Source organism: Myripristis murdjan, chromosome 17, assembly GCF_902150065.1.
Source record: "Myripristis murdjan chromosome 17, fMyrMur1.1, whole genome shotgun sequence".
NCBI classification, from domain to species: domain Eukaryota; kingdom Metazoa; phylum Chordata; class Actinopteri; order Holocentriformes; family Holocentridae; genus Myripristis; species Myripristis murdjan.
Window position 1 is genome coordinate 32,336,342 of NC_043996.1, and position 26,164 is coordinate 32,362,505.

Genomic DNA, 26,164 nt, shown 5'->3' on the forward strand with positions numbered 1-26,164 from the left:
ATGGGAAGTCAGACTGGACTCTTTACTGATAAAAGGCTCATCATCAAAGTGTGTGTGTGTGTGTGTGTGTGTGTGTGTGTGTGTGTGTGTGAGAGAGAGAAAAGGCCTGTAGAGTGTGTGTGTCGTGTGTGTTTCTGAATTCACAAACAGAATCGTGTCCATTAGCTCGACTGGAGCTGCAGCTCTCCCTTCAGGAGTTTACTGAAAACATTAATCCTGTAATTTTCTTTTCTGATGGACAGACTGAGCAATTACAGACTTTTCCTTCTGGCCAATGAAACGATTTAAAATTACAGATTACAGATTAACTGATAATGAAAATAATTGCATTGCTGCATCTCTTCTTTCCTTGCTTTTCCTTTTCTCTCCTCTTTTTCTTTTCTTCTCACATTTTCTCTCATCTTGTTTTCACCTTAATGACTAATCGACAGGGAGGTAAAGAGAGAGAGAGAGGAGGAGTGGGCGGACAGAGAAAGAGAGAGAGAGAAACAGACAGAGAGAGAGACAGAGTTATAGAGTTACAGAGAGAGAGAGAGAGAGAGGGGGAAGCAGATGGTTAAGGAGATATAAACCGTCAAATTAAAACCCTAGAGAGAGATGAAGAGATGGGAGTGACGGACAGACGGATGGATGGAGGGATGGTGGAGAGAACACACACACACACACACACACACACACACACACACTGCACTTCCTGTTGTTGGCCTTCAGAGGTTTTTCTCAGGAGGAATCGCTTGGCTTCCTGACGCCTCCACCCACAGCTAAATCTGCCTCATTATCACACACACACACACACACACACACACACACACACACACACACACACACACGATCATATCAGCGCTCAAGTTGCTGCTGCCCCACTGCACCAGCTTGAGTTACCCATAATCCTCCTCTCCTGCTCATGATTCCGTCTGTTCTGCAACTTCTCATGTGACGATATCAGAAAAGTTTTATTTATTCAGATTTTTCGTATCGCTCGATATTTGACTTTTCTTGGTGTGATTTGAAATGTCTTTAGCGTGTCAGCATGAGGAGGTGAAGCTTCTGTTTTCTCCTCATTAAAACATAAAGCAGCGTTACATGCATTCAATAACTGCATGCAATATTGATTTAATGTAGCTATAATTTTAACATGCTAATTCACTAGAAACTGTTAGAAACCCAAAAAAATGCATGAGAACTCAGTTTAAACATTTCCCTCTTTGTGGTTTAATCTGACCAGAGTTCAGGTGAGACATCCAAACTGTTTAACCCCTCGACACCTGAGACGAGCCGCTGGGTTTCTTTCAGAACCACAGGAAAACAGGCAACTGGCCAACTAGCAAAATCTGAGTGGATCAAAACAAAGACCCCTAAAATATAAAAATGACTCGGTAATTAGTAAAAGAATTCAATTTGCCCCAAAAAATATAAAAATGTAGTTGTTAAAATGATCAATTTAAAGGTGAGATCATTGATGCTGGATCCTGTGAAGCACTGATGAAGGCTGCACGTGTGTGTGTGTGTGTGTGTGTGTGTGTGTGTGTGTGTGTGTGTGTGTGTGTGTGTGACTCCTGCTGTGCATTAATAAATCATCCACCATTTCCACTCGTTTCCAGTGGCAGAGCACTGAGCTGTGTTCCCCTGTTGGTGGCGTTGTTTTACCCCTGTGGGTTCGACCCCACACACACACACACACACACACACACCCCGTGACAATAGTGAGAGGTCACAGCCGAGGTCAGCCAATCAGCTTCCTGTTGACTGGATTGGCTGCTGACTCTGCTTGGCTCCGCCCCCTCCTGCTGTGACCTCCCCTCTCCTCTCTCTCTCTCTCTCTCTCTCTCTCTCTCTCTCTCTCTCTCTCTCTCTCTCTGTCTCTCTCTGCGTTCACAGCACTTTACTTTCAGATGAGCTGTTAGTGTTAGAGCACTTCCTCTCTCTCTCTCTCTCTCCTCATCTCCCTCTCTCTCTCTCTCTCTCTCCTCCTTCCTCTTCCTCCTCTTCCTCCTCCATCCAGTCTGCTGTCTGTGCGTTTGATTGGCAGCAGCTTGACATGAATAACGTCTTGAATAGTCGCAGTCTGAAACACTGGCTCCGCCTCCTCTTCCTCCTCCTCTTCCTCCTTTCATCCACATCAGTGACTCTGTCCTACATCACTGTGCCTTCCCTGAGGACACACGCCCACTCTCTGTCTATGTCTCTCTCTCTCTCTCTCTCTCTCTCTCTCTCTCTCTCTCTCTCGTGTTACTGTTTCAGTCCTCCTTGTTTCCGATGAGTCATGTGACCAACCTCTCTATCTCTCTCTCTTTCTGTCTGTGTGAATGTCTCTCGCCCATCAGTCTCAATGAGCAGAGCTCTTTCTGACAGGCAGCCTTCAGCCAGAGGAGCCCACACACACACACACACACACACACACACACGCACACACACGCACATACACTCATATATATTGGCCCTCCCCTTGCCCCCCTTCTCCCCAGCGACCAATCACACCCCCACAGAGGACAGCTTAACACACACACACACACACACATTGAAAACACACACATTCGTTGCCTCTCTCCCTCTCCTTCTCCCTCTCTCTCTCTCTCTCTCTCTTTCTCATACATGCACACACAGTCTTGCTCGTCCCGGCTCTCGTCACTCTGTCAGTGTGTGCTGACCGTCGCTTAAGAGAGAGAGAGAGAGAGAGAGAGAGTGAGCGAGCGAGCGAGGTAGAGAGAGCAGGAACGCAACAGGGAGAGGAGGAAAACGAGGGAGAGAGGAGTTGAGTGAGGCGAGCGCCCGAGAGGAGGTCAAGAGGGAGAGGAGTAAATTCTAACGGAAGAAGAAGGAGGGAGGAGAAGGAGGAGGAGGAGGAGGGGTCGGTGAAGAAGAAGAAGAAGAGGAGGCGGCGGAGGAGGAGGAGGAGGAGGAGTGGGGAGAGAGGGGGGGGGGGGTCTCCCTGGATGAAGGAAGAGCTCTGGGAGTCGTTTCCTCCCCGCCGCGATGGAGCGACGCGAGGAATGAGGGCGGATGGTGAGAGCAGGGAGCAGCAGCAGCAGCGCAGGAGGAGGAGGAGGAGGGGGAGGGGGAGGTGGAGGAGGAGGAGGTGCAGGAGGAGGTGCAGGGGGAACCGGGCGGCGCGGGAGGAGCCGGCAGCGCTCCCGGAGGAGGCGGCTGTCGGCCAACTGCCCCGGCGCCGACAGGATGTCCCCCGGCGTGAAGAATGTGGACTGTTTCTCGCCCATGCTCTGCCACTGCAAGGTGGCCTGCACCAACAGCACCATCTCCCTCATGTTCGGCTGCAAGGTGGGTGCCGGGGCCCCCGACGCACGCACGGAGAATTCTCCTCCACAAAGTTTGCTCTGCTCTTTATTTTTATGTTCCTCACGTGGGCTGGTGCATGCTGGCGAGTGCGTGGTCACATTGAGGGGGCGTGCGTTCGTCCCTGCGCCGGTAGAAACGGGGTTAGATGCTGAAAACGAGGCAGGAAGACAAACTCGGAAAAAGATAAACACGCTTAAAGTCCCAGTAAAACCTGGTTGCTGTGGAAAATAGTGCAATTTCAAGCTTGTGTTTGTCACTTTAATGCAAAGTGTCTGCTAATGAAAACGTCCGACTATAAGATGATTTGTGCTGCTTCAGATTTCTGCAAAGTAGGAATACAAACATGAACACCCTTAAAGTGTTAGTCTTACTTAAAGCCAGGTTACTAGGGAAAATAATGTAATCTTAATGAAAAATGCCCGACAATAACATGATTTCAGCGGTGGCAGTTTGTTTCTGTGCTCGTATGAACTTGATAGACACTGAAAACGAAGCAGGCATGCAAACTCAGACATGTGAACACCCGTGAAATATTAGTCTTAATTAAAAGCTGGTTACTGGAGAAAATAGTGCCACTTTAAGCTTCTGCTCAACACTGAGATGCAAACTTTATCTGTTCATGAAAATGTCCAACAATAAGACGATTCCTGCTTCTTCAAATTTTCAGTGGTCTAGACATGGAAGACCAAACAGGTATACAAACTAAAAAATGTGAACACCCTAAACTGTTAGTCCAATTAAAGCCTGGTTACTAGGGAAAACAGTGTAATCTGTTAATGAAAAATGTCTGTGTCTTTCTGCTTATTATAACCTCAAACTGTGCAAACACCTAAAATCAAACTTTACCCTCTAATCTGATAATGGAGACAGCCAACAAATAAGGTGATTTCTGCCTCTTCAAGTTTCTGGGGCTGCACTTCATTTGTGTGCTTGAACACTGAAATGTACATATAAATTTAAAAAATCTGACTTGAAAGCTAACATAACCCTTGAGCTCATCTCTCAGCATCTCCAGGAAAAAGATGATTTCAGCACCTTCAGATTTCTGCACTGGCACTTTCTCTCTCACTTCTCTTTTTGTTAAATATCTAGCATTTACTGCCTCTCTGCCTCTAAATGATTATATACAGAAAGCTCTGTATGTAACTCATTTTGTCCACAGAGATTTAGCTGTAGAGTTTCCAGTTCAGATAGTTGGAGGCAGTTCTGTCCTCCTACACAGCATCCACTCTGTTGTCTCTGTGTGTGCTGTAGTATAGGAGGAGGATGTGAACACACACTGCTGCCTTTGGCACTGATACTCCATACACAACATTCACCTCTGAAATACACAAAGAAGTGTAATCCCAGGGTTTAGGATTCTGCTTGTGTGAATAATCCAAAGAAAAGCACTGCTGGAGAACCAGAGAGAGAGAGAGAGAGCAGCAGAAGTGGGAGCAGAGCAGGGACAGGATATGAAACAGGAGCTAAAATTTTAAAGGAAGCAGAAATGAAAACTGTGTGGGTGAGACAGAGAAACACCACAGGGCTTGTAGAATGATGTCGTATCATAAAAAAAAGAAAGAAAGAAAGAAAGAGAAACTAATCCAGGTGCCCAACAGACAGTAACCAGGCTTCAAAGACCAAACAACAACAGAGCAGCAGGAAAGCTAAATCCAAATCACGCTCGAGGTGATGTTCCTCCATCGAGTCGTTTGCACGCCGCCTGTCAGACGACAGCTGAGGGCCAGAGGAGCCCACGAGCCGGCCGTCACCGTCAGCCTGTGTGTTTACTGTTTCCACCTGACGCCACGCGATAGGCCACCCGAGCCGCCCGTCAGCTCCGCATCAGCGATCCGGGCAATAGGAAGGCCCGGTCAGAGCGGCGCTGAGGCGTGATTGGCTGTCAGGGAGTCAAGCAGGCTGGTGTGCACGTGCATGTGTGTCCAACATGTGCTGTGCAGGGAAACACCGCTGTGTCTGCAAGACGAGACGCACCGCCATAACACACAGCGGCACAGATACCAGCTGCTGCTCGGCCTGCAGCCTCCTCGCAGCATTCACTGGCTTCATGAGCTCTGAGATTATCATTTCATGGAAAATACATCAGACTGCGTTACAGTGACACTCCAGTAATAAGCCGGGAAAATGAAGCTCGACTCTCACTTACACCTCAAACAGTGAGCTGATTAACTCACACAAAAAGTTAATCAATCATAATATTGATAATGGCCTCATTGTTTTAGCTAGGAATGGGGGAAAAAACATCCATTCACTTACAAATCATATATATATTTTTTTTTTGAAAATTTTTATATTGCTATGCTGAGCCCAAATCGACATTATGTCCTTAGTTTAAATCAAATCAAATAATTTAAATTAATTTTTTAATATTGAATCACAGTACGTACAAAATGGTAATAATTACACAATCACAATACTATTGAATTGTCACCTATTGCCACCTATTTTAGTCATTTTTCAAGTACAAATACCAAACATTTGTTGGTTGTAGCTTCATAAATGACTTGCTTTTCTCAGTTTGATGTCGCTACAAAATCCAGAGTCAGGTCGCAGTCAGTGTAAGAACGTCCAAATCAATGCAACTAGAATTCTTTCCTTTCTTTACCACACGTTCTCTCCTGAGTTCATTTTGTTTTATTTTATTTTATTTTTTTTTTTAGATGTGAACACGTCAGAAAGGTCCGAGGTCGCCCCAGATGCGGCGGCAGCGTGGTTGTTTACACACATGACAAACATGGCAGCTGTTCCTCCGCTTTGAGATAACAGTGCCCGCTTGGAGATGCTCAGTAAACACATCAGCACAAACAACAAAGAGCACCAAAAATAATCTGACAAAATGTTCTGACCTGCTTGGTCTGATGTAGAGATAATGCTGCAGGCTGGGAGGAAATCGTGCTACTTCAGACCTTGTAAATGCTTCAAAGAGTCGCCTGTAATCTGCTTATTCACTGCAACCAGAATATTGTGAGCATGGAAATATTAAGTCCAACAATACGGTAATTCCTCTGCAGTTCTCCGGACTAGCGCTTTCCTGTGTTTGTGTTTATTCACAATTCCAGTGTAATTTGACTTTTTTGCACTTTTAAACCTTTTCCATCCCTTTAATCTTTAATATAATCATAGTGTTTCAACATGGATGCATCACCTTTTCAAGAAGTCTGAAAGTGAGTTTTCCACTCATGAGATTTCTGACTCCTTTGGTAAAGGCGGTCCATTACCACGACTGAGAAATGGACATTGTTTTGAAAAATATGATAATAATATCCTGCTATGAATGCTAATAGCATGCCCATTTCCTGGGTTTCCTCTCCAAAACAAACCATTTAACCAATGCCTCACATTCTTTTGCCTGCTGTTAATCACAGCCAAACCGAGGCAGCGCGCAAACCGAAGACACTTTCCATCGGTTAAAGTTAATTATTAAATAGCAGGGTCAAGGAAAAATATTGCTTCACTTAATTAAAAATATTGGTATCATATCAAACTAGATGGTACCAACATGTCACGCGAGGTTGTCTGCAAGGCGGCTAAATATCACTGCAGAGTTCAGCTAAATTTCGGCGAGGGAAGAACTAGCACGACTCTTTTCAGCAGTGACCCTTGACCTCTGACCTATAGTGACCTCTAGGATAATCACAGCCTCATGAAACTTTACAGCCACAAACTAGTGGAGAATAAAATAAATCAATGATTGTAATATTGAATCACAATACTTGCTGAATCACCAGACATATATCGAATCGGCACCCAGTTATTGTGGTGGTATCAAACTGAGAGTTGAGCATATCATTCCAGCCCTAGTTAATAGTTTGTAAAATAAATTGGAAATTAAATCTCAGTTTTACACCATTATAGAGGATAAATTTCTACTGTCTTCCTATTTTCTGAGAGGAACTCATAATACTTAGACAGCATTTTCAGAATTTTTTCGTCATCGAACAACAAAGATGAACTGGACAGTGATCCATATATGACCGTTAGGGAATGCAGGAAAAATCCAATCACAGTCGAATTGTCCCTTTAAGGAGAGCCAGTATTCATCCTCTTGATATAAAGCAGTCAGTCACTCGTCGGTGTTTATCATTTTGCCTATTACCCTTCATGTTCGACTGGCTGTATCTTTCCTGCTCTGCCACTCTGCAGACATTTTTTCTCACGTTATTATTAGACATCAGAATTGGCTGGGTGAGATTGCAGCTATGTGAGAACATTAATGTGATAGCTACCAGGGGAATCAACTCTTTTACTGCTGCCTCTGTCTTGTCCTGTCTTGAATGTCTCGGTATTTTCTAGAAAAGCAGAACATAGAGATTCGAGTCAGGTCTCGACTTTCGTGACGTTGTGGACTATCGGATGTTGTTGTGACATTATCCCACCTCCTGAAAAGTTACGTTAGATACTGTACGCTTTCCTGAACCTGGTCCAGCTTTGTCCTCAAACTTCCATGTATTTACCTGGTTGGATTTTGAGGGTTCTAGACCACGGTTCCTGCAGAGAGATCTACATGTCTTGTCTTTGCTGAGGAACTCAGACATCATTATGAGTTTACATTTCAAAAGAGCTGCGCTGTTGATTTGCCTGTTTTGAGCACGACTTGATTTGCGCTGTGTTTTAGTCTTGGCTTGGCCTTGACCTCCTTTTGGACCTGGTCTGGGCTTAACGTTGACTGGACATGGTCTTGGAATTGACTTGGGCTTATTCCATTGTACAGTTAAAGACTAGTTTCTCATTCCATAACACAGTGTAGCTTGACCCTCAGATAAAATGAGCATTTATCATTTGCGTCGTGGTTTATACAGGCATTTTAACAGGGTTCAGTGTCACTTCTTAACCCTGATAGTGAAAGAGCACTGATGCAATCAACTCTATATCCATTTCAAAGAAAATACTATATGCTTCACAAAAAAAAAAAAAAAAAAAAAAATCATGGTAATCACAGGTAGTTGTTGCACGAATGGACACAATGGAATTTGAACCCCGATCTCTGGCAGTCTTGGTGCCTTGCTTTAGCCAGTGAGCTACAGAGAGAATTGAACCTGTAACCTAAAAAGCACCCCAAAACATGACATTACTGGATGTCTTGATGGGTCAGTGGTTAAAGTTTCCCTGGTTTGGATCTGGCCCAGGACTTCTCTCCAGTTCTCCCTGTCTTTCTTCATTATGCATTATCTATTAACAGAAATGCTAAAAGATAATCTCAGAAACAAAACACAACATTACATTGCCAAGCCAGATACAAGATAGTCTTTGTTTTTTCTTTTTTGTGCCAGTGGGGTCAAGATGGCTGAAAGGGTTTAATATTTAATGGTGAGCTTCTCTTTGGTGTCAGCAGAGTAGGTGACACATTTTTCAAACGTCGCAGATCTCTTCTGGAATGAAACTGTCATTTGACCTTTTGGCCCCGCTAAGGCTGACAAACAGCCTCACCGGCCTGCAGGGAATTACACCATCATATGGTCCACTGTGTTAACCTCTGAACCCCCCGCGCAGGACCGCAGGGATTACTGCCGACACTCTCTTTCCATGGATTTGGTTTTGATTGGTGTTCATTGTTAATCTCTGGGATTGGGAATTTGACACTCGAAAGCGTCTTGTTGTGCGACTACACTCCCATGTTGGACTGCTTCCATCCCGGCTGTGGTTAGATTTAAATACACCCGAGCCGGCTGTGATTAAGTTTGACTCCAGCTGCTGTCGTCCGCTCTGCCGTGTGACAGTTTGATCGCGACTGGTCTTAATTAAGTCCCATTGATCCGGCGATTGACTGCTTTCACCACTACAAACTCAATAGATGGAGTGCCGGAAGTTATCCATCGTAGCACCATCAAACATTTAGTGAGCTGCTGTCTTTAGCAAACTAGCGCCAAAGGTTCAAAGTGATATTTTGGAAGTGATAAGTGTTTGTTTTTGTCCCGGTCATAAACATAGTCGGTGCAGAAACAACGTGTTTTCACGGAAACGTTCCTGCCCCGTTCTGGCCGCTCATCTGGAATGATCCAATGTGCCAATTCAGGGTTTGTTGACCGCTGAGTCCCACGTGTTGAAACCTCAGCTCATCTTCATTCACCTCCACAGTCGACTGGACTGTTTGCAGCAGAAACAGGCCGCTGTCGGTCTGAAACACAGAGCCGTTTCACTGGTGCAGAGAAGATATTTGAAGTTGTGAATCATGTCTTGTGGATTAAATATTTAGAGTTGAGTTAGACCAATTAATCAGTTTACTGATATACCAGGCTGATATCTGCCTTTCTGTAAATACTGAATATCAGTTTGTCTGTGTCTTCCCTCTCCAGACGAGGTTCTTCTCTAACTCTTGTTCTAAAAAAAATATTTGCTGGACAATATCTCTCGCATCTTTTCATTTTGCATTTGCAATAGTATCTTTGTTTGAGGCATTTTATATTCACTCTAGTAATAGACTGAAGTTCTTGTCTTTTTGTGTAGAAATTTTCAAATTTAAAGATATTGGATATGAGCACAAAATATGTAATTGGCTCTTGGCAGCTTCGGTTAAAACAAATATTGGAATTAGTATCAGTCTTTAAAAAAAAAAAAAAAAAAAAAAGCATAAGTGGAACCCAAAGTTAGAGAATATGGTGCTGTTTAAGATCAGGATCATGTTAGCATACTGCATCAGCGATTGTCTCGGAAATATCTCACATGGACAGCTGGTCTGATTTAAGTATCTGTTTTAAGTTGCAAATATTAGTGGTGCCTAATATGAGAAGTTTACACAAAATGTCTTGGGGGAAAAAAATGTAAAATTAAATATATAAGCCAGTATCTCTAAAACTCTATACAATCCTGTCTGCGAGGTGTAAAACTTTGCAGAACTTAAGTTCTATTCTTTACAGGTATTTTACTTTCTCTGAGTTAATCCATCGGCTTGGTGTAAGTGCCGTTTATTGGGGGATGCAAATGTTGAAGGTCCCAGTTTTATCAAAACATAACTCTCATTTCTTTACTGCTAAATTTTGTTTTATTAAAAGAGGTCAGTCTTTTCCCCTTGGTATTTCAGGATCAACCACTCAGAAATATTTTTTCTTTGTCATTTTCCTGTTTAAAACAAATGAAAACACTGGTCAGTAGACTCCACTTCAGTGTTTGGTCTTTGAGACTGTAGACGGACCAACAAGCTGAGATGTTGGCAGACGTGAGAGAAGATATTTTGGTGGGATTTGGTCCTCCCATTGGCCTTCAGTGGGGGGGATTACTGTTCCTTGGCTTTTTTCCTGTCTTTCTTGTTCCTCTTCATTACATCCCTGAATCATCCAGAAAGCCCGACTCCTCCTCCTCCTCCTCCATCTCCTCCTCCTCCTCCTCCTCCTCCTTAACATCCGCTTGGTGGTGATGCTCCTATTTATAGCAGCTTTTGGCAGGCAGGAGTCGGCGCTGTGCCTCCGCCGGCCCGGCTCTCAGAGAGGAGGAGGAGGAAGAGGAGGAGGAGGAGGAGGAGGAAGAAGAGGCTCTCCGGGCCTCTTCGGGCTGACAGTGTCATCACAGCACTGGAAACCTCCCTGCCGCCTCCGCTCTGATTTTCTTCCTCTCTCTGTCTGCATTTATATCCTGGTTGTTTGGCTGCAGCTGTCATCCAGACAGAGTGGGCAGGAGGTTCAGCGGCGCTTTGCAGGGATCGAACCTGTTACCTTTTGGTCTCTAACTGCTCGGCTGCACCACTGCCCGTGTGTTTCTAGGAGATTCATCCTTTTCTTTTTGATTTAATATCTGGCATTTGGTAAGCACCATGAGGGCAGACAGTTTTTGCGTTAATGGGCTCAGTGGAACCCCAGTCCCTGCTAGTTTTGGTGTCTTTGCCTCAACCAGTGAGCTACAGAGGGAATTGAACCCCTAACCTAAGCAGTCTCGGTCCCTTGCTTTAGCTAGTGAGCTATAAAGGGAGCTGTAAGGGGAATTGAACCCCTAACCTTGCCTGTCTTTGTGTCTTACTTTAGTCAGTGAGCCCCTAGCTCTGGTAGTCTTGGTGCCGTGCTTTAGCCAGTGTACTGCAGGGGGAATTGAACCTGTAACCCTGGCAGTCTTGCTGCCTTGCTCTGCCCATTGAGGAACGGTGCCAGTTTTCCAGGCTTTGTGTTTGTGGTTGTTTTTCCTCGGCGTGTCGTGACGGCAGAGTTTGCCTGCAGCCTCCTGATGCTTCTCCATCTGCCTCACTGTGGTCATGCACAATCCAAGTGGAGCTTGAGTGTATCCGTGTGTGTGTGTGTGTGTGTGTGTGAGAGAGAGAGAGAGAGAAAGAGAGAGAGTATGGTAGCCATGTCCAATGGGAACACTGGTAGCCTAAAGATCAGATAAACAGGTTTGTGACTTGAAGGTTGCTAGTTAAAGTCTCTGAACCAGCTGGTAAAATATTAAATTGGCAGGTTCAGTGTTTTGCTCGAGGCTTGTTGGGCTGCATGCATCATTGTTGCAGCGATAAGACTGGTAATCGTACTGGTAAAGAGAGCTGCCGTGCCTTCTCAGTCCTCAGCTGCTGCAGTTTAACTGCTTTTTGGCCGGCAGCAGGAGACTGTGGGCGTTTCCTTCCCTGGTTAAATAAAGGTTAAACTCAGTCTGCAGATGCACTGGGGAATCCTGCTTGGTAATGTTTCAGTCTCCTTCCTACTGGCTGCTGCTGTCGGCCTCCCTGTAACCCACCGTCCTGTGCAATAACACACAGCCTTATGTGCTGAAGGCGCTGGGGACCCAGCCGACTGACCGGCCGGCCTCTGTCCTTCACCCCTCACCCGGTCCCATCCCAGCTGTCCCAGTCTCACCACTCCAAAAACTCCCAGTCCACTCAGCTGGGTTCAGTCCTCCAGCCCGAAATGCCACAGAGTGCAGATGTAGCAGCTAATAATGTAATAAGTAGTCAGAATGTCATAAAATGTCACTGTAAATGAGTTTGGAATTTATAATAAAGCGTGGTGGTTAAAGGAGCATCACATCGCATTAAATGACAATTACTGCACCCCTTATGAAGTAATAACTCAGTTCAACAACTACGATTGAACAGAATTATTACTTAACATACTACTTAACTACATTCTTTCATCTTGAATTATTACATCATAAGTCAATGTTATTACATTATATGAGAATGCAACACCCCAGGTAAAGTTGTAATAGTGTGTTCAGACCAAATGAGAAGTGTGTTTTCACCTCACAGACTTGTGCGGTCGCAAATTTTTTGCTCAAGTTGAAAAGTTTCAACTCATGCCAAGTACACAAATAATGTGAATTTCTTGTGTTTGCATCATTTTCCGCTGTTGAAATTTGCATCATTTGTGTCATCTGCAGTGAATTTGAGTCTATTCACATCTTTGCATTGACTCTGTATGTAATCACGCCACCTTAACAACTTGCTTTGCGTTTGGTCTGAACACACCATAAGAAAGTGCTCATCTAATATAGTGTTATTATAATATACAAAATTTCATGACTTTTTCTCACCTGATTTTCTGGCCCTCTTTCGGAGTTACGCTTTTATCACTTTGATTAGTGATTACATTATTGAACAGTTATTACATTATAAGTGGTTGTAGCACTTGTTGCTGTGACTATGGAGATGATGTAATGATCAATTTCCTATGATTCGAGTGTAGAGCATCTTCATGTTGTCAGCTGGTGTGTCAGAGCCAAATCTGCTAAAATGCATCGTATGAATACTTTTAATATAGTATATATTCATCTACCAGAGCAACCAGATGCATTTTTCCATGTTGCAGTTTCATGTCGTGATTAATTGGAATAATTGACATGGTTGGACCAAGACTGCATGGTTGAAACTACCGTTCGGGGTGTCCCCTTTGTGAACATGGGTGGGAAACCCCTCCATCATGGCGTGGTCCACACCCAGGGCTTCCCAGACATCTCGGTCACGTTAACTCATCCCAAGCCTTAATCTGCATTCCCATGTCAATCTGTGGTCTTCACTCATGGTGTTGTGGTCGTGGTGGAAATTAAAGCGGGGCGCTCATGGTGGATAATTACTGTTTTCCTCTTGTGGACGCATGGCAGGAACCGCTGTAAGTTGTCCTTTGTAGTCTGTCAGCGAGCTCAGGCTTCAAAACAACATCAGTTCACATTTACATGTTTAGCTGATTGTTCAGATTGTTCTCCAATACAGTGAACAAGAAAAGAAATCTTAAGATGCCAGTCACCAACAACAGCCAAAAGTAAGGAATGGAGGTATCAAACCCTTAAAACCCAAACAGACGTTGGAACAAATACTCCTATGTGTTGACAGGGGAGTGAGTGAACATACAGCATGTTGACCAGTTTAGACAATCGGAAAAAAAAACATCCCAGAATTTTTGACAGATTCTTTCATCCTGGTGCACTCAAATTCCAAAGCCAGAAAAAACAAAAAAAAAAAAAACCAGCACAAAACAAAACAAAAAAAGCACTTCTATTTTTATTTCTCCAGAGACTCTATTGAAGTTCTCTGAAGTGATAATAGCTTGGCTGAGGCAGCTGTTTCACTGCTTCATTAGCTAAATATATGGTGCGCTGCGTCCAACCAAACAATACGTTGGGAATTTAATTTCAAAATGAGATCACCTGCGCACCTTGAGACCACAAGTCACTCCTCCTCCAGCAAAATGGCTGATATCATTAATACTAGCCCTGACAAAGCTCCCATGTTTCCTAGGACTTTGCTGTTTTTACTGAGCAGAAACAATATATTCCACCCTGCACGATTTATTTGCTCTGCGAATGAGTGAACACGCAAAAAAACTATTTTCAGTCATGTTATTGAAGAGACTTACACAAATCATTGGGATGATTAACAAGTAGAGGTCGACCAATAGTGTTTTTTAAAAGGCTGATAAAATTCTGATGTTTGGGGCAGGAAGAAGCTGATAGCAAATTAATTGCTTGATTCCTCCGTTCCTCCCGTTGTCTGATTACTGAAACTTGAAAAGCAGCTTAGCTTCCACAGAGCACAGAATAGATTACACTCTGATTATTGACGACTACACTGAGGGGGAATACGGCCAGCTGTCTTTCAGACCAGTCAGCTCCTCCTGTCCCAGGTCTGATCCGGTGTAAATCAGGGCTGTCGCACTCATATCAGGTGGTGGGCCGTCCAAATGAGACCTTCAGGCGGCTGGATTATTTTTTCAATGAGAAACTGCATGTTGGTTCATGAACAGAACAGAAGAACAACAGGAGAGAGAAATGCAGCAAATATACAGCAGACAGGTTTGCCTTTTCCCTCCCAGAAGAAAATCAAATAACTGCTCCTCCCATCTTTCTTTAAAAATTCAACATGTCATGTCAACCTTTTGCTTTTCTGACAGCAGGTTTGTTAAACTAACAGGAGCACAAAGGCAAGTCTGTAAAAATGGGTTTTCAAATGGGATTTCAAAGAAAAAAATAAAAAATAATCATTTGTTAGTTTATCATAGACACCTCTTATTTCGCTTCGTACATATAGCCTAGTTGATAATAATTGAATGCAAATATTTTAATAAAAAAAAAAAAAAGAAAAATACCATTTTGATTTAAGAATGTGTTGTTTTTTTTTTCCTCCTTTCCCTCTGAAGCATCTTGGGCTCCGGGTGAGATGAGCTCACAGGCCGCATCTCTGCCGTCTCTGGTGTAAATAATGAATTAGTTTCAGCTCTGCAGTCTCTATACTGTGTTACAGGTATGGAAGCTGGTGCGCTGCATCGTGGCTTTCCTGCACACAGCTGCATTTTTTGCATTTTCCCTACTCCAAGTGAAAACCTCTGTGGTCGTTGGTGCTTCGCCGCCTGTTATAGCTTCCCTGTACAGTCTCTGAAATACATGGTTTTTAATGACATGCATGCGCTCCTCCTCCTTACTGGAAATCCACTTTTGACAGATGCATGGTTTTGGCCTGACAGCGCTGATGCTCTCTGCCTCGTGGACTAAAGATATTTTTGCTCACAGCACAACATCAGTGTGCCAGCGCCAGCACTGAAAAACAGTTTTACCACCGGAATCATATTATTTTCCTTTTATACAGATTGGCCAATGTCCTTGTATTTCTTGGTGTTTTTCTTTTCGTATCTTTATGAGACGATATTGACGTTAGAGCTATGGGAGGGACGTGGACAGACACAGAAAGGTGGACAGGTGGGAGATGGGTGAAATGGAGATCCATGACAGGGTTTGGTGGGATTTGACCTCAGGCCAGCTGGGCCACATGTGGCTTCAGAGACTCAGAGACAAAAAAAACAACTGGCTTTATAGGCTAGCAACAAACCAATGCTGTGAAGAGCCTTTTCAGAATTTTTTTTTTCTCTTCATCACCATACTGCAATGCATCTATGGCAAAATGAACCTTAGAGGCGATTTTGAGAAGCCTTTAGGAATGGTGGGATTATTATTAATTATTTGATTCTGTTTCTGAATTGTGAGTTTATTTTGCCAAATGAGAGGGTCCTTTGAGTCTTTACGGTTATGGAACCACCGTTCCTCACTAAAGAACCACTGAGGAACCCTCTTGGTCCAGGATCTGGTTCACATCTCTCTTGCATGTCTGTGATGCAGAGGTTTGTGAATACAGCAAATATAGTTATATCTAGATATATAGCTAACTCATATCCATTCTACTAGTTACAGATCTATAGTCATCCAGGACACCATAAACCGATATTTAGGCCCAGTAATCATTTGTAGTAAATTTGAAAATTGCTGTGTCAAAATTGACAGTATTTGAAATGGCAACACAAGCCTTGCTTTGAATCGGAACATTATTATAATCGTGGAAAAAATCGAGAGAGAGAAAAAAAAAAAGAAAATTACTTGAAAATTAGTTGCCCCTCAAGAAAAAAATACCTGAAAACTGAAAAAAAAAAAAGCTAGAAAACTGTATTTATAATGATTTAAATTGGATATTAAATATTTTGGATATTTATATATTTTCTTGTCTTTAAATGTCTGCCTTTCACAACCATAAAAATAAACTGAAATGAAAATTGCGATGCCTCTGTCCTTAATGCAGCTCAGTCAGTGCAGCACAGTGCAACTTTTTGTCTTTTTTTTTTTTTTTAAAAACTAAGTTAAATACAAATCCAGTGTAAGGGAAATGAAATTTGTAACCACATTATCAGAAACGTGGCCCCGCCCTCTCGCTTTTGTTGTGCTGTCTTTCAGACGGAGAGGCGGAGTCTGAGTGGTTTTCATATCGGCCATTATGCCAAAATGACGATACTGATGATTGAAAAATTCTGAATATCGATCTTGATAATCATCTGATAACTGGTTCATCCCAAGCTCGGCCCTCACACTGTAGGTATCTGTGGATTTGATGGACTGGCCTTCCTCAGTTTTTGCGACTCCTTGCGCGTTGTAAATAAAGTTTCCATGGGACAGCAGTGGAGTTGTGGCTCACTGAGCGGCTGTGATTTGCAGCCGCTGCGGGTCGTCCTGTGTGCGGCGGTCCTTATTGTCGCTGCTGCTTCACAACAGAAATGATCTCCATCCTCAGGACCAAAGCCGTCTGCACAGAAGGCTTCAGCTCCCTTCCCTCCTTATCTTTAATGTTTTATTAGATTAACACCACTAAATACATCACAGCGCTCTTCCCACACACTTTCTCAGCAGCGCCGGTGCCTTTGGCAGGTGCTGTTGTCCTTCATGAATTAACCAAATGTTAAATCAGTCGTCTGGCAGCTCTCTGGGCTCTCAGCCTGATGAATGTAGATGTTGCCCTTCACACTGTCGGCTTTACCGGCCAAATGCAGGAGGCTCTGCGAAACTGCAAGTGTTTGGCTCTGCTGTTTTTAAAACAGTGACACCTGCTCTGACAAACTGATTAATAACACAAAGTAAACCAAATGCTGCTACGCTCTGAAGGACAGTGAATAAAGTGGTTGCTTAAATGAGGATATCTTTACAGACTGAATCCTTGAGCTTGTATTGATGGTGCCACCAGTGTGGATGTCTGATGTGGCTCCAAAGCACTGATGGTCTTGCACAGTCATTTTTTTTTTTTTTTTTTATAAATGACATTTAAAAGATTTCAGCCCATTACTGTGAATTAGCAGTCCCTTCTTTGACAGTGCATCAGTCTATATATAACTATGACTAACAGCTGTGCAGGAACTAAAACAGTGTGTGTATAGGGCTGAAGAGCTGTGTGACGTCTAGACCTCCTTTCCAAGACGCAGAACAGAGGTGCTGCAGACCACGGGTCCACACAGCGGCCACGTTTAGTGCAGAGCTGTGCCAATTATAGAACTGCGGGGGTGGGGGGCTTGTGGATCATGAATTAATTGTCCATACCTACAGTGACGGCAGCTTCCAGTGCAAACTAATAGGACTGGGACAATATATTTATCTCTTGGTTCGATGCTGTCACAGTACTTGGGTGACAATTCGATATGTATTGCGATTCTACAAGTATTGCTTTTCGATATTATCATTTATTGCGATTTTAGTTTTTTGAATTCTCAAGTTTCATGAGGCTGTGATTCTCCTAGAGGTCACTAGAGGTCATTTTCTCCAGCGACGTCCAGTGTGACAAAAGTCTCTGCCTGCAGTGAAATGGCTGCTATGGGGGCCAACATCATCACACAGGAATCAAATGTGGCTCATTGAATCCACAAGAGTCTCAGCTTTCCAGTCAAAGCCAACTTTTTACCACGGACCTTTTGTAGCACAGAGGAGATATGTTGCTCAAACACTCGGTATTTAGTGTCAGTGTATGTTTATGTTAACAATATGTTAAATTATTATTATTTTAAAAATGTAAATTACTTATCAAACAGACCTAACAATTCAGCTACCAATGAATGAGCAGTAGTATGCATGTGATAACATAGATTGAAAACTAATCCGAAGTGATACCTCTTCTCTGAATAGACAAGCTAGGCCAGTGTGCTGTTGTTAGCCAGTGAAAATAAACAGAGTGGGAACTCTTCACTTTGTTACACAATCTATGTCAGTGCGCTGCTGTAGCCTGGAAATCCCGGTAAAATAAGACAGTCGCCTAAAAACTAACTTGTTTTTAGACTTTCACTTGTTTCAGGATCATTTTCCTTGTTCCATTGGCAGTTTTTTTTTTTTTTTTTTAACTTACTGAACTGTGTTTTAAACACAAACAGCTAGCTAAGAGGATGGCTGGGAAAGTGGAAATTCGAGGGAGGTCGGTTGGTTTGACAAGATCCTTTAATTCACATGTGAGCGGGCAAATACTCCCCGCAAACACACACGCTGCCGATCTGTGCGGCGTGTGTGAGCTCGTCGTATACCATCATATAGCGGTCAAACTAAGCTGCATTTTCACTTCCACTACCAGGATGCCGATTAACACACACACTAGCGAAGAAACCAAAACACAAAACAAAATCCTCCAGGAAGGGAATTTCTCGGCTCTGTTCTTCCTCTTTGGCAGTTTTGGCAGCGACTTCCAGTGCACTCTTGTTGATACAGCGCCACCACATCGGCGCAATGCTGCAACTGCCGTTAAAATGACATCCATCTACCACGGCGCTTGTCAGAAAATAACAATTTTCCCGACGTCAGAGTTTTGAGAGCCGGGGGCGGCACGAAATTAGGCTGAGGCGGCCGCCTCGTAATTTTATATGCAGGAAAAACCCTGCCTTGGTACCAGTGGATTCCTTAGGTTGTCTAGTTTCATATCATATCAATATTATTTATATTTTTATTTATATATATCATATATTATGAATATATTTATTTCCTTTAAATCGATTCAGTAATAAAAAAAAAAAATTAAACAATTGTAAATCACCCCCCCGAGCCCCCCATCCCTAATCATGATGTGTTTTCTACCTTGGTGTCCTTGCCAATGCTCAACCCTAGACCACAAATCATGAGGTCAGTAGGTTCAGTAAGCACGTTTTCTGAAACTGTGCAGTTTATTTATACACAAACACAATTAGTTTATTGACCAGCTACAATAAACGAACAGAAATCAGATCTGGGACGTTGGTGGGAGACATGTCAGCTTCCAGAGCAGTCCCTGAGAGCGCGGCCTGGGAGTTTCACTTTGGATTGACGGCGGCTGGAAACGGGCGGCTGTACGGCACCCGGTGACAGGCCCGGACTGTACATCGGGAGAACCGGGAGATTTCCCGAAGCGCCGGCCTGTCACTGGCCTGGTGGCCTGCGCGTATTTTTTTTTTTTTTTTAGACAGGTCGCCGGCCAGGCCAATCAGCTTTTTTTTTTTTTTTTTTTAAGTCAGAGAGACAGGCCAGGCCAATCAGAGGCCACCAACCTGTGAAGAGATCAAGACGTGATTGGTTTGTTTTGATTAACACCCGCCCCAACAGTCCCAGTCCGTTGTAAACAGGCAGCATGTTGAGGAGGGGGTGTCGTGACTCGCGTGTGTGTCGGAATGTGGAGGAGAGGAGAGGAGAGGAGAGGAGAGGAGGCGGAAGCAGTGGCGGTTCTGCCTATGTTGCCGTCCAAGGCGAAATTACTGGCTTGTATGGCAAGCCGTTTGAGCATATATTCAGATATCCCACTAGTTAACTTTTTTTGCACTCACTAGTGACACTAGTGAGTGCTACTAGTGACACTAGTGAGGCCAAAAATATTTACTAGTGTCACTAGTGAATGCCAAAAATTCACTAGTGACACTAGTGAATTTTTGCGCCCGCTCTGGCCTGACACCTGACTGACATGTGGCCTGAAAAAGTGTTCCAGTCCGGCCCTGCCCGGTGATGTTTCTGTCAGCGGTTGCTAGGCGACTGCTCTCCTCCGAGGCGACCTGCCCATCACAGGAGTCGGACCGCTCGGCGAGGAGCTGAGCGCCGAGCTGCTCCTCCGACCCGCGGCCCGCTCCGACGAGGCCTAATCCTGTTAAGACACAGATTAAAGTCCCTTTGAAGTCTCTGTTGAAACTTTTGGGTTTTTTTTTTCACCGAGGCGTCGCAGGGTCTCACTGATCTATCCTGTTGTCTTGTGATGATGAAAACTCCCGGAGCTGGACTGAAATGAAAGCAGAGTAAATGCTGTTATTCAAGAGGAAATCCAAGCGTTTGTTACTGCAGATATTCACAAACTAGACAAACGTCATTTAGAATTTGTCCGAGATGTCGTCGTTAGACCTGAACTGCAGCTCGCCCCGCGTGTGTGTGTGTGTGTGTGTGTGTGTGTGTGTGTGTGTGTGTGTGTGTGTGTGTGTGTGTGTGTGTGTGTGTGTGTTTTTTAACATTGTACACATGGTAAATCAAACCACATCTGACCCTCTATCTTCATTCCCTTTATGACTTTTTGCTCAAATATACATCAAAATGTATTGATTACTTTACACCACAGCTGAGGAATTGAAACAGGAAGTGATGAAACTTTGACAGCAGCTGGTTTGGTTGGTTTTTAGTTTTCAGATAATCTTTGCTCTCCAGCCTTCTCTCCGCTCTCTCTCTCTCTCTCTCTCTCTCTCTCTCTCTCTCTCTCTCTCTCTCTCTCTCTCTCTCTCTGTGAGGTAGATTTAAGACCACTGGGCTGCTTCACCTCCCTCTCATCAATGAATCACTCCCCTCACCTTTCTCAGGATGGAGGGAGGGGGGCGGTCTCTCTCTCTCTCTCTCTCTCGCTCTCTCTCTCTCGCTCTCTGTGCTAAGCCGATGAACCCGTTGCCTTGGAAACTGCATCCGTTCCGTTGTCTCCATCGGCATCGGTTAATAAAACACACCTGACACAGCGGAGTCATCGCTGTCTCATCCCCACCAGGGACGGTCTGATTTTCACTCGTACGTTTTTTATTTCACATTTCAGCTGACTTACAGTGAACGCCGCGGCCGGGCAGGGGCTGCAGCGACTTGCTCAAGGGCACATCAGTAGGACACGTGGGTGTTGAGGGGATCCAACCTGTGACCTTTGTGGTGACCAGCTGGGTTTTCTGCCCACAAGAGACTGTTTTTTTTTTTTTTTTCTTTGTTTGTTTTTTGTTTTTTAACCTTTTCAACTGCACAGTCAGGCTTTATTCAAACCCACAGAAGTTTATTTTAAATTCTAGCAAAGATCTGAGCCATGCGCTGCTGAACTGTGTCTGACATGATGCACAAGACATGCAGATCTTTTCTATTTGATGTGATTCTGCAGCCATAAAGCAACGGCGTCTCGGCTTTGAATGTTTCACTCAGTATCAGAGTGATGGATGAATATGGATGTGACTCAGTCCTGCTGTATGGAAACTCATTTTTTTTTTTTTTTTTTTTTTTTTCTAATTTGAAGCTACCTAAGGGGAACTTTCAGGCGTCATAAGCTCAGTTTTCCCCGTGCACACTATAAAACCAGACCACTATTTCCAGATTTACACATTTTAGATTGTGCTCGACAAGCCAGGTTTTTACAGCCAGGTGGTTTGAAACAGGTGGGAGGCCGAAAGAGAGGCAAAAAGATGCAAATTTACCTGGCTTTAAAGGAAATTTAAGGGAAATTCAGGTTTGAAGGGGGTAACTGAGTCTTTGTTCTTTTGCATTGGAGAGACTGCAGTCATTTCTCTCTTTCCTTTTATCCAATAAAAGAGAATCTTTATTTGCCACAAGGAGACCTCTGGAGGAAGGTGAATTAAAGGAGAACACCGCTCAATTTGAGGGTTGTTCGGTGATTTCAGCAGAAAACAGAAATGTGTTTTGTCACAAAGAGGATCTAAAGGGGTATTCCCCTCAGTTTGAGGCTCGTTACGACAGAAACTCAAACCTCGGACACCAACAAGATGTAAAAATGTGTCACGGTCCATCGATGGAGAATGGCAGACTGGAACAAAAAAGGGATTTATTTAAAAGTAGTGTTACCAGGTGTGAAACCTTTTTAACAGCAGAAAACCTCCTGAGACGCTCCGCCACATTACCCATCATCCCCGGCTCATGTGGCGTTCAGCCGCTCCGTCACAGGTTCAGGACGCTTTCTCAGGTTTTGGCCTTTGGGAGCGACTCGTTTGTCTCCAGCGGCAGACTGTGGGGAGATCGCACGAGCTCTTAAACAACGTGATAACTCCCTTTTTAACAAAACCACGCCGACCGCCGAGAGAGAGAATTATTGGCGCCTTAGCAGCGAAATATTTCCTGCGATCACAGCATCACGTCACGCACGTGAGATACTGTCATTTTTAGGGGTCGTCTGCTTCTCTTGGTTTTGTGTTGAGAGGATCTTACACAGAAATCTTAAATAATACTGACTTTGACTTTGTGTGAACGGGACATTCAGCGTATCAAGCACCTTAACTGTTTATTTATTATTTATTATCTATATATCACATCCTAGGTTAATATACATTCACACTGTTTTTCAGACTGGAGGGGAAGTGATGATTCCTTAAGAGGCCGAATCAAGTCGGTCATTTCCTGAATCCCAGTACCGGGCGTCAGGTTTCACCACTTGGTTCTTGGTTTCGTGGTTTCATACTAACTCTCCTTATCTATACAATCATGTATATACTTAATTCCATCTGTATATTTTATTTCATATTCACAATTCCATCTGTATATTTCACATCTCATATCTCTTTTTCTTAGGTTAGCCCTTATTGTATATTTTTAGTTTTTAGTCTTTATAGTCTTTATTGTAAATATTTAGCCTTTATTCTATTCTATTTAACTTTATTATATGTTTCTACTGTTGCTGCAACACCAGAATTTCCCTGGTTGGGATCAATAAAGTATATCTATCTATCTATCCATCTATATCTATCTAAGTTTGTGCGTATGAAATAGGGGTGGTATATCTGTGTGATTTCACGATTCGATTCGATTACGATTATTGAGGTCCCGATTCAATTAACAACCGATTTTCGATTATTAGCGATTCTCGATTACCGCGCTCCTTCTCGTCTGTGTCTTTCCTCTGCTGTCTCGCGGTGTTTGTCTAACCTCTCGCGAGGGGATTGAGCGCGAATCGCTGATCGGCTTGGTGAAGCGCGAAGAACAGTGTCACCAAATAATCGATTCTTAAAAATTTTATAATCGATTCATAATCATCCACAACATAATCGTGATTAATCGATCATCGATTTTTTTCACCACCCCTAGTATGAAATATGAAACTTAAACAAGACCCTTTTTTTGAACATTAGTATTTTTTCTTTCATAGCATTTGAATATGGGGCATCTCACAGCTTGAAAGTCACTGAGAAGTCCTCTGGGGTCCACCTGTGTGCTGGAGGTTCACACACTCAGACGCTCCTCGCTGACAGCTTTCTGCGGCATCGACCCTGTGACCTTTGACCTGCAGTCCTCTGTGTGTGTGTGTTGCTGACCTTTTCCTTCTGTGTGTGTGTGTCCTCCTGCAGAAGTACAGGCACCACGATGAGGACTCGTCCCCGCAGGAGCAGAGCTCGCCCCAGCTGACGGAGGAGGCGGGCGGACCCGAGCTGGTCCAGGTGGCAGAGAAGAACCTGTCCCAGATCGAGAACGTGCACGGATACGTGACGCACGCGCACATCTCGCCCATGAAGGTACGGACGCCTGCGTTTCCTCTCTCCTTCCTGTCTGCTTTTCCTCTCTGAGTCAGTTTCTCTGTCTGTCTGCGTCGTGAGTCGACTTCACTTGTTTAAATTCAATGTTTATCCGACAGCTGGAGTTCCTAGTTGCTTTGCAGGACGTGCAGATGTGATGCAGATGTGATGCGTCGCTAGAGTGTAAACTAGCAGATGGGTCCACTTCACCCCGAAAAATACATTTTCAGAAATTTTGAAAACAAAACAAAACAAAACAACAACAAGTACTTCTAGTTGCCTTGCAGAAGCTTTTCCATGCAGAACATGACGTGATGTGTAGCAGTGGGTTCACTTCAGCACAAAACAAACATGCAGATATCCAGTACAGAGCCAGCTCAGTCACATGGCTGAAAAAACATTTGTAAAAAAAAAAATAGCTAAATAAATAAATAAAAACAGAGCTAGATACATTTAAGAAAAAAAAAGACGTTAAAAGACCTTTTCACAGTACAAACAATAAGTAAATGATATTAAAAATAAAAAGCAAATAAACAAATAAATATATGTGAAATATTTTGAAAAGTGTCCATGAAATTTAACTTTAAAGATATCTTCATTTGCCAAAGTAGCGATTTTAAATTGTAAAAAAATGAAAGGGGTTTTCTCTGAGCTTTCAGAGCACTGACAGTGTATGAAAGCTGAACTCTGATTTAATGACTTCCAGGCGAACGTGGACCCTGAGGCCGGAGCAGTCCACACACACCGGTCTGCTCGGGGACAAAATAATCCCAAATATCAGTTAGAACCATTATTTGGTGTGAGAACATGAACTACTGAGGTCCTCAATATTCAGAAAAACATCCAAAATGGAGAACACAGAAAGGCATGTCTGTCTGTCTGGTCTCATTTACCTGTCTGTCTCTCATCCTCACTCTATATGTTCACGTCTTTATGTCTCTCTTTTTCTCTCTTTTTTCCTCTGTCTGTCTCTCAAACAACAAATACACATTCACACAGACACACATCAAGAACCACGTCCTCATACAAATCTATATAAATGTTTATATATATGTTCTGTCCTGGATGTAATGAAAATTAAAACTGCTAATATTAGCCGGCTCAGAATTTCACTTTTAATTGAATTATCAATTAAATTGTATTGTTAGCAAGTCTCATCTGCAGAGTTAAAGTTTTGTTTTTCCTTCAAACAAGGTAAAAAAAAAAATAAATAAATAAATCTGCCAGTGGGATGAGATAGTCCTCCACTTGTTTGCCGTGCAGTTTTGTCAGGATTTTCCTCCGTGAACACATGAATGTGTTGAAACGAGGCAGAAGGAGGCAGATCAGCCACCTGGCTCCAGAAAACTCTGGAAAAACGTTGATTAGTGTCGGAAACAAGTGGGATTATCTCATCCTGCTGTCAGTTTTTTGCACCTTGTTTGAAGAAAAACTAGATGTAAACACTGAATGACTTGTTAACATGGAGATTTTTTGCAGCACACACACACACACACACACACACAGACGGGGAGGATGAGGCGGGTGCTGCTTGTCCATGTTGCCTTCATGTGCTTCATTAAAACTCTAAGCTGCTGTGAATCACGTCCGTGTTACGTGCTCTCACACACACACACACATGCACGCACACACACACATGCACGCACACACACTTGTCTTCTCATGGTGTCATCACACACACAAGTCAAATTCCTCCAATCAGGTTGCTGCTCGGCGGCTCGTTAAGCCTGGCTTGTCACCGCCGTCGTGGGGAAATCTGTAAAGCCGCTCGTAACGTGTGTGCGGCTCTGCGGAGGATTTCGGAGGGAGAGACGTTGAACGCGCCGCCGAGAGAAAACACGAGAGGCGCTCAAGTGTTTTCTCCTCTCGCTCAGAGAGTTTAACAGAACAGATGAAAGTTTGAAAGAAATCATCCAAATGTGAGGCCTCCGGCGGTGCTAAAATGCATTGAATCCAGATAAAAGAGGTTTGTTTTTATTTTCCCGTGGTGTGTTTTCTGAGCTGAGTGACCGTCCGGGCGGCGCGTTGCCGACGCCGGCCGCACGGCAGACGTCACGCCGCCGCGTCCGGTCAAAACGGAAACAAAGCCCGGGTTTGACTGATGTGACTTTGGCAGCGGCAGAGTGGGTGGGTGGAGGCCGAACAGGCAGCGTGTCGAAAACGGACCCTGTGCGTCCGCTGATGCTTGAGGGAAAGACGTCGCCTCATGGTTTTTTTTCCTCTGATGCTAATTAATATTATTTTATTAACTGAAATCAATCATAATATAACCGCAGTGGATATTGCTCACGTTCAGAAAGCAGAGTTTGTTGTATGATTTTGGTTTTTATCAGCATAATAAAAACCGTTGACATCAGTTTCTTCTCCTCCATTTCTGCTGCCTCCTGTAAATAAAAAACACAAAAATCTGCCGGGAACGTTTTCCCCCAGCTGGTCGCTCACGTTTACGGTACCTCTGGTGGGACGTG

General features: G+C 43.7%; 1 protein-coding gene across 9 annotated transcripts in view; it reads left to right on the plus strand.

Moving 5' to 3' along the window:
- The window catches only part of dlg1b (discs large MAGUK scaffold protein 1b), a 159,268-nt gene that overhangs the window by 55,821 nt on the left and 77,283 nt on the right, over positions 1-26,164 (plus strand). For 8 of the 9 annotated variants that reach the window (XM_030074623.1, XM_030074616.1, XM_030074615.1 and 5 more), the window contains exon 4: positions 23,532-23,696. In XM_030074623.1, the coding sequence (XP_029930483.1) occupies positions 23,532-23,696 (165 nt within the window). Of the gene's footprint in view, positions 1-3,078; positions 3,277-23,531; positions 23,697-26,164 lie in introns of those variants that run through there. The other variant, XM_030074622.1, reaches the window with a different exon arrangement.